The sequence below is a fragment of the Triturus cristatus genome, chromosome 5_2 (assembly GCF_964204655.1).
Source record: "Triturus cristatus chromosome 5_2, aTriCri1.1, whole genome shotgun sequence".
Lineage (NCBI taxonomy): Eukaryota > Metazoa > Chordata > Amphibia > Caudata > Salamandridae > Triturus > Triturus cristatus.
The window spans coordinates 761,324,557-761,339,215 of record NC_140588.1 but is presented as its reverse complement, the minus strand read 5'-3'; the positions used below and the strand labels follow the sequence as shown (position 1 = coordinate 761,339,215).

Below are 14,659 nucleotides of genomic sequence, written 5' to 3'. Positions count from 1 at the left end.
TAGGGGGAATCATAATGAATTTTAAAAATCAGAGGCGCTACAGTCCACCTGCCCCCAATAATTGCTCAGGACTTGCGCTGCCTCCGAGGGAAGAACACATCTATGAGGACCCCTTCCCATTTACAAATGAGTTACCACCTGCTTGAAGTAGGTGGTAAAATGCAAATGTTTTGCAACCGCAATTGTGATCACAAAACATTCATACATACCGATGCGATTCGGTATTAGGAAGGGACGCCCTAAACACGCCTCTTCCTTATACCGAATCTCATACCCATTTTGCGATTGGGTAACAGGTTACCGAGTCGCAAAATCAGGTTTGCTACAAAGGAACAGTAATTTTTGCATTCGCAAATGGGCAGATTCGCAGAACCCAAAAAGGCTCGATACATCTGGCTAGATGATCTGCTTTTTTTAGGGTCTTAGTGTGGTGTAGGAAACACCTTACTTCTGGCTTGCCTCGTTGACACTGACTATAACTTTTCTGTATCAACTTTCTGAAACTCTGCCAATAATGTTCGTACCAATAAAGTATCACACGCCTTTTAAAATACAGTTGTAAAATTATCCAGGATCAGTGCCTCCACAGACTTAATAACCTTTAATAGCTTCAGGAATATCCTCCAGCACAAGCATCTCCCCAAGTCTAAATGTATCCTCTGCCAACCTGATTTGTACTACATGATCCAACTATGTCTAATCTTCATCAGTAGCGGCTCCTGCAGGTAGTGCTGCGGGCGGTGGGGCGGGGCGGGGGAAGGGCAGGGTGGGTTTAGTAAACTACGGCACACGGCAGCACCGAGGTAAGTACATAAATAAATAAATAAAATGAATTACATTGTGCACGCTGCATCGCCATTTGGCGTTGCAGCGTGCGCTATGCAATTCCTTTTATTAATTTATTCATGTACTTACCTCGGTACGGCCGTGTACCGTGGGTGGGGTGTGCATCTACATGGCTCGTGGCCAGAGACTCATCATCGGATCCGGTGAAAATCTTCGTTGGTGGGTTACGGGGGCCCGGACCAGTCCACAGACACCGGTATTTTGCAGGCAAGAGCGCATGTCCCTTAAGCGCTTGTACTTAAGGGCCAACTTGACCCACTCATGTCGTCTGGAGCGCAGAATGGCCTCCGCAGGGGAATGAAGGTCACAAGGCCTACCTTGAGAACCTCACAACGTGCTGAAATAACTATGTGTCGTTATATTGAAGGGAGCACTCTCCTGTGAACGACTTAAAATTATGGCAAAATATACAAAGTTTTTATTGGAGAAATTGCCTGAGGTATGGGTTGGCAGCCACAGAGAAAGATATGGAAATTTGGAGACACTGGCTATTAAGTCTGTACGCTGTACTTCAGGGCTTCTACGATAGAATCATTAGCCCTGATGAAGTTAGTGGTATCCCTGCCATACATGAAACTTGTGTTGGCTACATTTTCGTTTTGGATACATCAGATACATATGAAGATTGAAAATAAAGAGAACAGAACTACATCTACTCTCCGTGGAGACTTGTGATTTGGACATTGGGGGCTCGGGATGATTTTGAATATGTTTAGGATGCAGTTTTGTCTTCTGCTTGGAAGCCTAGAGTTGCCACTTCATATCCCTTGAGCACCATTTGCACCTAATGATCTTGAATATTTGATACGATTGGGTGCAGAAGTTACACAGCCATATAATTATTGTAATTGCTCACAACGCGCTGAGCCTGCAGTGACTGGCCAGCTCTGCTGCTCTTAAGAATGCAGGTTTTGGAGCAAAAGAAGGAAGCGCTCAGCATGCTCTGCTTTGTGGTGAATAAATAAATAAAGAGAGAAGCGCTCACCGTGCATGCGATTACAGTGGAAGCCAAGGAACAAGAAACAGCCCTCCCCATGCACTGGGTTCCCTGGAAGGCACTTGAGAGCCATGAAGGGACAGGCAGACTAGCACAAGAAGCAGGTAGCTTTATGGCGACTCTCCCGGCAACTCAGCAGGGCTGAATGCACCCAAAGTCAGGGAGCAGCTGGCAGCAGGGCCACAAGCAGAAAAGCAATCCAGTGAGTCATTTGGGTCCCCCAGCAGATAGCAGGCAGCAAGTCAATAACAGAAGAGCAGTCCAGATGTGACCTTTGTGCAGAAAAGTCGTACTTTTGACAGAGGTTCAATCCCATTTCCATACGTGCTCTAAAAAACATGGGGTCAGAGCCCCTGTACTAATACTCAAATTGTCTTTGATCTAGGGGGCCCTTCAAAGGAAATCTTACACATGCACAACACTCCCTTTCAATCCCAGCCCTGGCTCGAGAAGTACAGTAGGGGGTAAACAAGCCTTTTGTGTGAGGGAAGGACAGACCCTATGCAAATGTAAATGCACCCCGCCTCCTTCTCTCCCAGCCCAGGAAGACTATTGGTATGCAGATGCCTCTCCTGTCACACCCTGCCCTCCTTGTGTAGCGGCTGTCTAGAAAGCATTAACAAAGTGTAGCAGTCGCTCTGCCCTAGATGTGGATTGGAGTCAGGCTGCAAAGCACATAGAGTTATAAGCACAGAGACATGTTCACTTTCTAAAAGTGGCATTTCTAAAATAGTAATAAAAAACCCACCTATATCAGTAAGCATAATTTATAACTACCATTTAAACATACCAAAGATGGCAGTGCAACTCCTTTCAAATTAGAAATTACCACTCAAACATAGATAAGGGAATTACTAATGCTAGCCAATGAGAGGGGTAAGCCTCACAGTAGCGAGAAACAAAATAGAGTGTTTGTCACTACCAGGACATGCCACACAATAAGGGCACATATACTATCCTTTACTTACACAGCATCCTGCCCATAGGGCTACCTAGGGACTACTTTAGGGGTGACCAATATGTAGTAAAAGGGGATTTTAAGACCTGGTAAGTAGTTTTAAATGGCAAGTCAATGAGGCAATAAACTGTGCACGCAGGCTCTGCAGTAGCAGACCTAAGACAGGTTTGAAAGGCTACTTCTGTGGGTGGCACAATCTGCTCTGCAGGCCAACAAGTAGCATTTAATTTACAGGCCCTGGGTATATGGATACCACTTTACAAAGGACTTATAAGTAAATTAAATATGCCAAGCATGTGTAAATCAATCATATCAAGTTTTAGAGGTGAGAGCACAGGCACTTTAGCACTGATTAGCAGAGGTAACGTGCCCAGAGTCTTAAAGCCAACAAAAAGAGGGTCAGAAAAATAGGAGGAAGAAGCTAAAAGGTTTGGGGATAACCCTGCAGAAAGGGCCAGGTCCAACAAGGTGTCTAACTGTTTGCAAAGAACTGGGTGACTGGCTCTGGATAGGACTCCACATCCCAAAACAATACTGGTGGCTTATTTTCATTAGAGTGCGGTAAATAAAGGCAGCAGGTGAAGAACTCTATTGCCTGGTATGGGATTTGACAATTGAGCCTTTATTTTCCACATGCTGGGTTTGTGAGGCCATTCCTCCCTCCTTCAGGCAACACCAGATGGAAACACCTTGCACCCTAGGCCCAAGATATTCCCACACTGAATTGGAAATTGCAGTAGAGGAAGAAATACGATGGTCCCAAATTTCTCTAACCCTAGATAGTTCACCAGCTAAAACTTGCTGATATTTTGAGAAAGGAAATTGATACAAATAGGACTTACCACACAAATCTCTTGTAGCAGATGTGATTCCTATGGTAATTCCTTATTTTTGATAGTGCCACCAGAGTCCATCTCGAAATATAACCGTGTTCCGGCTTCCTGGAATTACATACTGGCACAGTAATGTCAATTCCACCCGCAGGATTAGCACATCAGTATTCCCAGCCTCTTGGAATGAGTTCAAAAGGCTATATGTCTGGTAAAAGGATGTCCTACAAATAATAGTCGTATTACTAAAAACTATCATTGGCAAAACCTATATAAGAGCAGATCAATAATTATGTACAAATCACAATTTGGAATTGCGGGCCAGAGCTTCAGAATACAATTTAACACGTGCTGCTGTTAAAAATCAGTATACACGCACTTAAATCGCCTGATGAGGTTTTTCTCAACCTGAATTCACTGTCCAAAGTATGAATACCTGAAACAATGTGATTAATTATATCACTAATTAAAAAAAAAAAAAGAGGTACAATAAAGAAGTTACATTTACATTTCCCACCAAATAACCGGGAGGCAAAATGTACATCTTTACATACAAGATGAGTAGTTATAATTGTCCCAATACTTGCAACAGTAACCCGTGAAACTTCCAGAGGATGCCAGTGCTGTTATAGCGCCTTCCTACACCTGAGATCCAGAAAGCAATTAGAAATATCCTAACAGAATGGCGGACGGCAGATTGTCATTTTACATAAAACTCTTATTTGGGCTGAACAGACAGTAAGGAGACATCACTTTCAACACGCATCAGTTTAACCAAATGAAGATTCTACTAGGCCTGGAGTAATTTTAATTACGCTGGAGTAATCGGAGTAATTCTGGTAATTCCATGTTACCTTTGACGTAGAATTGCCGATAATAACGCAATGATATCTGCTCGCATAGTAAAGAGTCATTTGGGGGAAAACAACACTACCACAAGAGCACATTTAGCAACCGCGAACAGCTGCTCGCTATTTGTGAACTGCTGCATTTAGTGATATTTCTTAATGCAAAATGCATCCATACATTTTGCACTAAGAAATTAGCGCTGGATGCAGGAAGAAAGTTGGGGGAAAATTCTATCCCAACAGCACATTTAGAGCTATTTCTTAACTCGAAATGCCTTCTCACTCCCATTTTGGATGCTAGGTGGGTATTTTGCGATAACAGAGTAGCGCTAAATGGCAGTGGGTAAGTTGAGTGAAATCCTACCCCAAGAGCGGCTGCTATAATGTTCTGTTGCATTTAGCACTTTTTATTAGAGAAAATTGTATTCTCGCGTCCATTTTGGACGCAAGGGGATCATTTTGTGTTAAGAAATAGCGCTAAATGCAGAAATACTTCTCTTGCGTATTATGCGTCATGTCACAGAATTTTGTGTTACTTCCTTGTGTTTATGCTACACTGAAATTACGCGAGTTACGCCGAACCCTAGATTCTACCTCTAGATGGTGTAAATTTTCCGAGTGAAAGAGAAAACTGATTTTGACAGGATAGTTTGCCAAGCAGTGCTGTGTCTCTGAGTCACTGATTGGCAGTTTCTTTAACCAGTGTTCATTCCAGAATAGCCCACAGTGATATTCTGTAGCTTATTCTTGATGCTAGAGTGGCCTTTCTGCATCTGGACCACGTAGCCAGTTTTGACCAACTTAATGAAACGAAGTGGAAGCACTGTCTTTCTAGCAAAAGTTAAGCAACATTAACAATCTACAGCGAGTTATAACGTAACTGTGATGTTTACAGCAAATACTGATGCTGAGATAACGTAATTATTTGCAATCTTAAATATTCAATATACCGCACCACAGAAGATACATTCTATTTCAATGTGTAGAAAGCATAAGCCTCTTTTTGGGTCAGTGTTATATCTATTGGAGCGCCCATTCATTCACATCTTTTGATGTTGCCAAAATAGGTGACCAGAAGGAGGCTCTACCAGATAATTGATGAATCATTTGTTGCAAGCTTTGTTTTTCTTAAACATTGCATTTTTCCATCAAATCTGCTAAAAATCAGTTAAGAAATCAGCATTGAAATAGTCAGAAATTAAAATGTATAAACATTAAAAATTATCTGTGAGAAACCTAGACAAATGTGTTTGACTGCTGTTTACTCTGCTTTTGTTTGTTGACAGGAACAAACACGTTTATTCAAGACATAGAGATGATGCTTGGAAAAAAGCACTGGATCTTCTGGGTGTGGTGGAGAGTTTGCTGGTACTTTATTTCACCTGTACTTCTAGCAGTAAGTAATGTGGTTGCTTATATTTATGCTGATCATTATCAAGATGCACTGTAATGCTTCGTTCACCAGTAAGAGAAAAAAAAACATGGCTGAAATCAATCCAGTGCAGTCTGACAGTGGCACGGATGAAAAACATGAAACACCTAACTTGAAGATGCATTATTAGGATTTCATGGATAATCTAAGCCAATGTAACGTTTATATAAATCAACAGGATGAATGAAGGACTTGTATGGCAGAGGTCTGTAGAATTAATCTCAATGTCAGTCGCAGCTGGTGATCTTTGAAAGTGGTGAGGAGTAAATTCCAAAAAGCGACTGAAGGGAGTGAGCTTGACATCTTCAATGAGGGACCTGAGAGGTTCTTCCCCCTCAGAGAAGATGTAGAAAACAAATAGGTCAAAAGGTGCATTGTTAAATAATCTATTTCACATAAACTTACAAAAAACCATAGGACCTGAAGGGCACTCTTTAAATATTCAAGTACTTTCATGGTACAAATGAAGGCTACAGCCCCCCTTCGCCTAAAGATGACCCAATTTGTTTTCAAAATGTGCAATGGGTGGATAACCCCCCACCCCCACCCCCCCTGTGTGTGTCAATAATTACCTCCATTGTGAAAAGGACGCCATTTTGCCATGGGTGCCCCAATTTGAAGGGATGCCTCCTTATGCCAAGACTACCATAACATATGCTAGTGCCAGAATTTTTCCAATGATGCCGTCCAAAACCATGGGTGATGCATATGTCAAAAATTACTACACGTATGTCAGGGCCAGCATTTTATCATGGTTACCGGACGCCCCATCCCTCAGGAGAGCCAGTTATAGAGAATACATGAAGGGAAAAGTTCGGACTGGTCACACTTTTACACGGAAGTATGACAATCCTCAAAACGGTATTTTTTCAACTGAATGTAATCAATATTCCAATAATCAAGTATACAAGGTTTTTTATTTTCTTTGGAAACTTAAAGTATGCACAAGATATGATCCTATTTTCTGACAGAAATTAGCAAAAACCTGCACAAACATGATTTATATAATTTCATAGTCGTTTTTCAGTTTCAAGCTGAACCACCATTTCACCAGTTTAACACTACGCCACTATGTATACTTTTTAAACATACATTTACAGCTGAGTTACAAAGGGGTGTAGCTGTCACTGAATGTGCCAAAACGACTTTGCAACTTCTCTTGACACAGAGTCCTGGCCTGTATTGCTACATGGTTGTTTCTAAGCCAGTGTTTCAAGTTGTGCTCCATATATGAGTGGAGAAAGCGTTTATGGAACTCCAAGTTTGGCCACTTTTAGGAACTGACTTTTAAGCAACCTAAATGCCATTTACACAAACATTTGAACTGGCTTATTAAAAAGTCAAAATGTGCTAATTTTATTGTAAATAACAACTGCCTTCTTAACAGGTCTGTGAATTTAGAAGTGGGTTAGCAGGTTCCAACCGCTGAAAACAGCAGCTTTCTAACATTCAAAAATTAGAATAATTCAAGGAAATCACAGAGAGAAGATGGATTTCCTATACTATTTCACAAACTTCGGTGAAAAAATGTGGATGTCTGCTCTGATAGAATTAAACCTCGAGTGAATTTCTGACTTTTTAGTGGTTTTGTAATTCAGTAAAAAACACAAGTCACTTACCTGTGGTTCTCCAGTATTGATATCTTTTATAGATTCACATGCTTGAATCTTCCCCATCTTCATGGTGGGAGTCCCAGGATAACAGTAATACAACTAAACAGTGCTAATGTATTAGGATTAAACTCCATTGAAAAACAATATACATTAGTGGCCAATTCATATTGATTTAATACATCCAAACTTCAGCCAATCAAAGCACAGACCCTGAAGCACTCATTCCGTACAGAGTCACCATACCTCAGATTTCGAGCAGGAGTGTAAATAAAGGAACAGAGGTATACAATTGGTGAGCCTTAACGGGGAGGAGGGAGGATCGCATGTGAATCTATATAAGATATCAGTACTGGAAAACCACAGTGTACAGGTAAGTAACTTGCTTTTTCTCCAGTATTGTATCTTTTATAGGTTCACATGCTTGAATCAGACTAGTTAGCAGTATCTAGTGATACTGTAAAAAAGCATTGCAAATACAAAATAGCAATAAGCAACAAAAAGAAAAATAATGAAAACTGTTAAACAACTATGAAAACAGAATACAATTATGAAAACAGCCATCACAGGGTAGCCTTTCCAACTGCCACATCTGCCTTACTCCAGGAATCTAAACTGTAATGCTTTGTGAAGGTATGGGCATTCGCCTACTTTGCTGCCCTGCAGATGGTGAGTATATATTTTTTTACATTTTAACTTGTTTATCTTTTAAATTCCTTCTTAAATTTGTGATTTTTGCAGGCATTTGTGAATATTATGTACACTTTGGCATAGCTGGGTGAGATTTCGGCTCCTAGCTCACTTACCGAATCTCCAGCGGCGCTATCTTACTTTCGCTGCTAATCCTCCCCGGTCCACCACGGCTTCTGCTGATTGAGTGGAGGGAGGATTACCAGCCTCATTCCTCACTTTTGGTTCACCACACAGCGGCTACCATTTTGGGAGGGAGACGGTCTAGTCTCCTCCCTGTCCCAGAGCATTTGGGTATTTAACCCGGGCATGCTGTGGAAGCGTGCAACGGGCACGCTTAAGGCACGCCCGTCTGCGCCCGTCAGTGTCCTGGAGGCATCAGGTGCAAGCCATACTGCCCGTCGCTCTGGTGAGTCAAGAAATATCATAAAATACACTCGTGAAGCACTACTGGACTCAGGCAACTTCCACAAATGTAGGAATATCATGGCAAGCATGAACAACATAAATTCATTTATTTGCTCTTTATGTAACTGGCCTCCAGTCAAGCGGTGAGGGGATGCGCAGTTGGTACCAGCCCAGAGGGAAACGATTACTAGCGCAGGCAGTCAGGGAAAGCAAGTCAAAGCGGCACTTCTCAATACTCGCTCCCTCCAAAAGCAGGAAGCTCAAGGCCATGACTTTTTATTGGATTAGCTTTCTGACCTCATGTTCCTTACCGAAACATGGCTTTCAGATTCATCCAATCATACGATTGCATCAGCATTCCTGTTGAGAGTGGACAGGCAGTCGGCGATGGGAGGGGGAGTTGCCATGGTCCACAAACAGGAACTAGTATGCTCCCCTATTCTTCTTGACCAGGTGGAGGGCGCGGAGTGTCTAGGGTTTCGCTGCAAGGTCTCACCGCACCATGCATCACTGGGATGCTTATTTACAGACCACCGGGCGCACCAGAGAATTTTATTAATTCTCTACATGAATGCATTACTTCACTTGCCCTAAGATATAAGCATCTTCTCATTCTAGGGGACCAGAACTTGCATTTTGACAAGCCCTCGGACCCCCATGTGATGGCCCTGTTAGAAATCACAGCAGCCTGCATTCTTTCGTTTTAGGTCCTACCAACAAATTTGGACACACCTTAGACCAAATTTTCTGTGACTTACAGGTGGTGGTGAATCCTTCAATACAGCTAATTTGGTCAGGCCACTTCCTGGTAAACATTCATGATACCAGTCATAGGGAAGCTCAACCCATCAGGGGAGGCAAAGTCAGAGCTCACTTATAGAGCTTTCCATAAAATAGATTTACCTTCCCTTCAGTATGCGCTTGACACCTCTGCCCCCTCTCTGGTGGGCAATCCCAAAATAGACGCTAACTCTTTAGAAGATTGGCTGAGGACAAACATTGAGGCAGTGCTCCAATGACCAAATGCACGTCTAAGAGAACTGGCCATTCGGCACCGTAGTTTGACGAATCTCTGAGAACCAGCAAAAGTAAATGCAAAGGATTAGAAAGGAAATGGCGTAGGCAGTATCTTGTAGAGGACAGAACTATTTATAAGGCAGTGCTGAAAGCACACTACAAACTGACAAGGACGACCAAAATGAGTTATTTGCAAAGTAGAATTGCAAATACTAACAACAGGGGCAAGGAAATCTTTAAAATTGTTAAACCTTTCACGTCCCTAAAAGCAGAGAACAAAGAAGCACCGCCATCAGCTGATTGGGCAAAGCAGGTGGCCCTCTCCTTTCATGACAAAATAAAGATGATCCAACAGTCATTTTCCATGGAGATGGAAGAAGTCACATCCTCCTCTTACTCTCAGGTGGGATGCGTCTTTCCTAGGGGGCACTCTCACAAAGCCCGCCACTGTCACAAATCCCTGCCATCAAACCTGAAGACTCACTTACATATCTCTTGGGTCTCAAGACTGGATCACCTACAAATGCGTGCCCTGCTAAACTGATACCGGCACTAGCGGCTACCTTAAACGCGCCTGTCAATAAGGTACTCAACTCCTCGCTAGTAACGGGCGTCATGCCACTTATCAGGAAGCAGGCGAAAATCCTGCCTCTCCTAAAGAAAGCAAACGCGGACCCCAACACTCCTACTACCTACAGACCAATTTCCCTTCTCCATGCTTTTGCCAAAGTAGTGAAGAAACATGTCAACAAAGTACTCACGGAGTAAGCGGAGGTTCACAATATCCTGCACCCCACGCAATCCGGATTTACCGTTAACTACAACAACAAGTCTGCCCTGCTGGAAGTGACTGAACACCTCAGAGATCAGCTGGATGGTGGGGGAAGAGCAATGCTTATCTTGCTAGATCTGTCAGCGGTATTCGATGCAGTGCCCCATAGGATGCTCTTAGACAGATTAAACAGCATGGGCATAGAAGGGAAAGCATTGGCATGAGTTACATCCTTTTTGGAAAACAGGGAACAGATCATCTGGACCCCTCCATTCTCAGCCACAATGCCAAGCATAAAGGTGGGAGTCCCGCAGGGCTCCTCTCTAAGTCCTACTCTGTTCAACCTGTACATATCACCACTAGCATCATTAGTAGCGGCTCATGGCGAAAAAATTGTCTCTTATGCTGATGGTACACAGCTGAATTTTACATGCAAGAAAGGGGTGGATTTCAACAGGCATGCAATTAGATCCTGCCTCACCAAAGGTTTTAAATGGCTGAAGCAGAACCAGCTCAAGTGCAATCCCAACAAAACTGAGATCATATTCCTCAGCCAACCAGTGGAGGACAATTGGAGTCGGTGGTGGCCCGCAGATCTCTCTCCTCCCAGCACTGCCCAATCGACAGTGAAAAATCTGGGTATCTACATCTACAACGAGCTCTCAATCCGGTCTCAAGTTCAAGCCCTAGTAGGAACCTGTTTTGGAGTACTGCCGATGCTGCAGAACTTTCTGCCGCTTCTCCCCCTGGATTCCAGGAGGATATTGGTTCAGGCATTGATCACGTCCAGACTGGACTATGCTAATGCCCTCTATCTGGGACTGCCGGACTACCTGCTCCAGCACCTCCAGGTAGTGCAAAATTCAGCAGCAAGGGCGATTCTCAAACTGAAACCCAGACCACATATGAACCCCCCATCTGAAGTCCCTACACTGGCTCACAGTAAGGGAAGGGATAACATTTAAGGCTCTGGTTATTTTTTTTCAAAGCCTTCCATGGCACAGGCGCCGCCTACCTTAGAAACCATGTCAGTCATTACGTTCCTACCAGGACACTCGGATCATCCTATGCTGACCTGGCCTGCATCCCCAAAGCTCACCTGGCATGCAGAGGCGGTAAATCTTTCGGCTTTCTAGGAGCCCACACCTGGAATAAACTGCCGGTAGCTCTGAGAGCATTAACAATTCTCTCCCACTTTAAAAAACAGCTGAAAACATAGCTGTTTAAAAACTAAGCCCTGGCAGGGTATGCACATGTGAACTGTCAGCGCCGGGACACTGCAGGCGGAGTAGCTGTGCGCTATATAAATACTGGTCATTCATTCATTCATTTAGAGACACTCCTGCAAACGGGGCTGAGGACACTGCAACCCTTCGAGTTGAGTGAGCCTTCACTTTCGCAGCCACTGGACGTCCGGCTATTTCATGGCAGAATATTATAGTCACCGAGACCCTGTGAGCACTACTAGCCCGCGATAAGACTTGGCCCTTTCTTGGAAATGAAAATAGAGAGAGTAATTGACTTTATTTTCGGACTGTTTTTGTTCTTTGCAAGTAGAACTTCAAACAATGCTTAATCTCCAGAGAATGCAAAGCTGTCTCTGCAGACAAGGATGGATCGGAGAGAAAAGAAGGCAAAAGGATTGGCTCATTCAGGTGAAATGTTGATGGTACCTTCGGGATGAGTGTAGGATTAGTGCGCAGTACTAATCTGTTTTCTTTTAACTGTAGGTAAGGCTCTTTGATTGTGGAAGCCTGAATCTCACTAATACGCCTGGCAGATGTAATATCCAACAGAAATGCGACTTTTCATGAAAGGAATTTCAATTCACACTAGTGAATAGGCTCGAATGGAGAGCCCATAAGTTGCGATAAGACTGTGTTCAGCTGCCAAAGCACCGTAGGTGGCTTGATAGGAGAGTAGGCTCCGAATAGACCATTAATGAACTCCTTCATGAGCCAGTTGGACTATAAAGATAATTTCCTAGAACGTCAACTGTATCTACAAATTGCTGCTAGGTGCACCTTAATGGATGGATGTGTAAGGCCTGATTTAATGAGATGTAGTAGATAAGGAAGAATCTGTTCAGGTGTAGACAAAAAACTATGGTAAGACTGAGAAGTGCACCATGAGCAAAATCTTTTTCATTTTGTAGAGTAGCATTTGATTGTAGAAAGACCACCTGCTTTATGAAAGAATTGAATTGCATTATTCAGATATTGTTAGAGCTCCACATTCAGTGTGGTGAGAAGCCAGTCTGACAAATTGAGAGTGTGAATTTGCAGGTGAACCACATGACTGGTTCATTGAGGAGAGAACCTCCGTCGGCTGGAACTCAATGTGTGAGCACTCTGAAATGCGAAGAAGCTGAGTGTACCAGTACTGTCTTGCCCACTCCGGGACAATTAGAATTAGTCAGCAAAGTTCTCTTTTCATTTTCTGTAAGATTTTCAAAGCGAGGGAAACAGGTAAGCGAACATCCCTGCCCATGAGAAGTCAAAGGCACTCCCCCAAGATCCTGGCTGGGGGAATCTGCTGGCAGAGAACTTGCATTTTTTGTTGAGATATGTGGCGAAGAGATACCGGATAGAATAACACCAAGACTGAAAAATGTTCCTTAACTGAGTCTGGTTGAGCTCCCGCTTGTGGCAAATCTTGTTTGCTCTGCTGAGGGAATCCGCCCATTCGTTTTGCACTCCTGGGACATGCTCTACTTTCAATGAGATGTTGTTGGCTATAAACCATTCTCATAATTATTGTGCTTGGGTTAAGAAAACCTGTGATCTCATCCCTCCCTGCTTGAGTAGATAAAACATGGTGGTAGTGTTGTCTATTCTCTCCAGAACAGATGAGCCTTGTATCCTCGGAAGAAAGGCTTGAAGGCCGAAAAAAGACTGCTTTCAAGTCTAGGAGATTTATGTGATATAATGCTTCCTCACTGGATTGCTTCCCATAAATTTCTAAATCCTGCAGGTGAGCTCCCCATCCTTCAAGGGAGGCATCCATTGTCATCACCATCTGGGGCATCGCAGACAGGAAAGAAAGACCATGGGATATGGTTGTTCTGATCATCTACCAGGTCATCGCCATTTTAATCTTGGGGGTTATTGAGATCATGTCCTCGAAAGATCCCCAGCATTGTGTCCACTGTGCATCAAGCTGTTCCTGCAGAAGTCTCATGAGCAGGTGACAATTCAGGATTAGTGGGATGCAAGATGACATCATCCCCAGCATGGATTTGTATGCTCTTACAGAAGCGCACTTTTTTGAAGAGAGGGATGCCGTGATTGCATGTAAGCGAGAAATCCTTTCTTCTGTGGGAAAGACTTTGACAGCTTCGTATCCAAGATTGCTCCTAGGAACACCAGCAATCTGGAGGGAATAAGAGATGATTTTTCCCTGTTGAGGGTGAGGCCCAGGGATTAGAAAAGTTGCATCTCTGATTAACAAATCATTTAGGTGGGGGAACACCTGGTGACCAGAACATCTGAGGAAAGCTGCCACTGGTGCCAATCACTTGGTTAATACTCTGGGCGCCAATTTTAACCCAAAGGAGAGCACCTTAAACTGATACTGCCACCCTGCCACCCTGAACCTGAGAAACCCTCTGTGTTTTGGATGTTCGGAACATGGAAATATGCCTCTAGTAGATTCAGGGAGAAGAGATAGTATCCCAAATTCATCAGTTGCAAAAACTGCTGAAGAGATAGCATCCTGAAGGATTGATTTTTGATGAACTTGTTCAGGAGCCTCAACTCCATAACCTGCCTCGACATTCCTGACTTCTTCTTGATAAGAAAGAAATAGGAGTAGAAGCCTTTCTTAGAATGGGAAGATAACAATGTGATGCCTTGTGCAGAGGATGATTTGGTGGCTTATAAACAAATTTCAGGGTGTGAGTATGCAGAAATATGTCTAACACCCATCTCTCGGAAGAGATGAGCTTCCATTGATCGTAGAATTTGGTGTATGTTTGAACTAATTGAGGTGGGATGAGGTGCCAGGAGCCTACGTTATTTCATTGTCTTCTGTTGGCATCCTGAGACTCCTCTTGCTGCCAGACGGCGATGACATGGCTGTAGAAAATGTGGTTGGTCTGTAGGACTGGGCTGAATATTGCGAACGAAACCCTTGCTGAGAGTAGTGATGAAACCTGTTCTGGGACTGCAATTGGGCGGCCCCTACCTATGCCCGAAAGGACTGGAAACGCCTATGCTGCAAGCTTCTCAGCAACGTAGCAGCGTCTGTATC

At 43.4% G+C, this 14,659-nt stretch overlaps 1 protein-coding gene across 1 annotated transcript in view; it reads left to right on the top strand.

Moving 5' to 3' along the window:
• LOC146829236 (sodium- and chloride-dependent neutral and basic amino acid transporter B(0+)-like) overlaps nt 1–14,659 on the top strand; it is a 393,036-nt gene that overhangs the window by 338,092 nt on the left and 40,285 nt on the right. Inside the window, exon 12 of the mRNA XM_085607866.1 lies at nt 5,766–5,875. Coding sequence (XP_085463992.1) covers nt 5,766–5,875 — 110 coding nt within the window. The remainder of the gene's footprint in view (nt 1–5,765; nt 5,876–14,659) is intronic.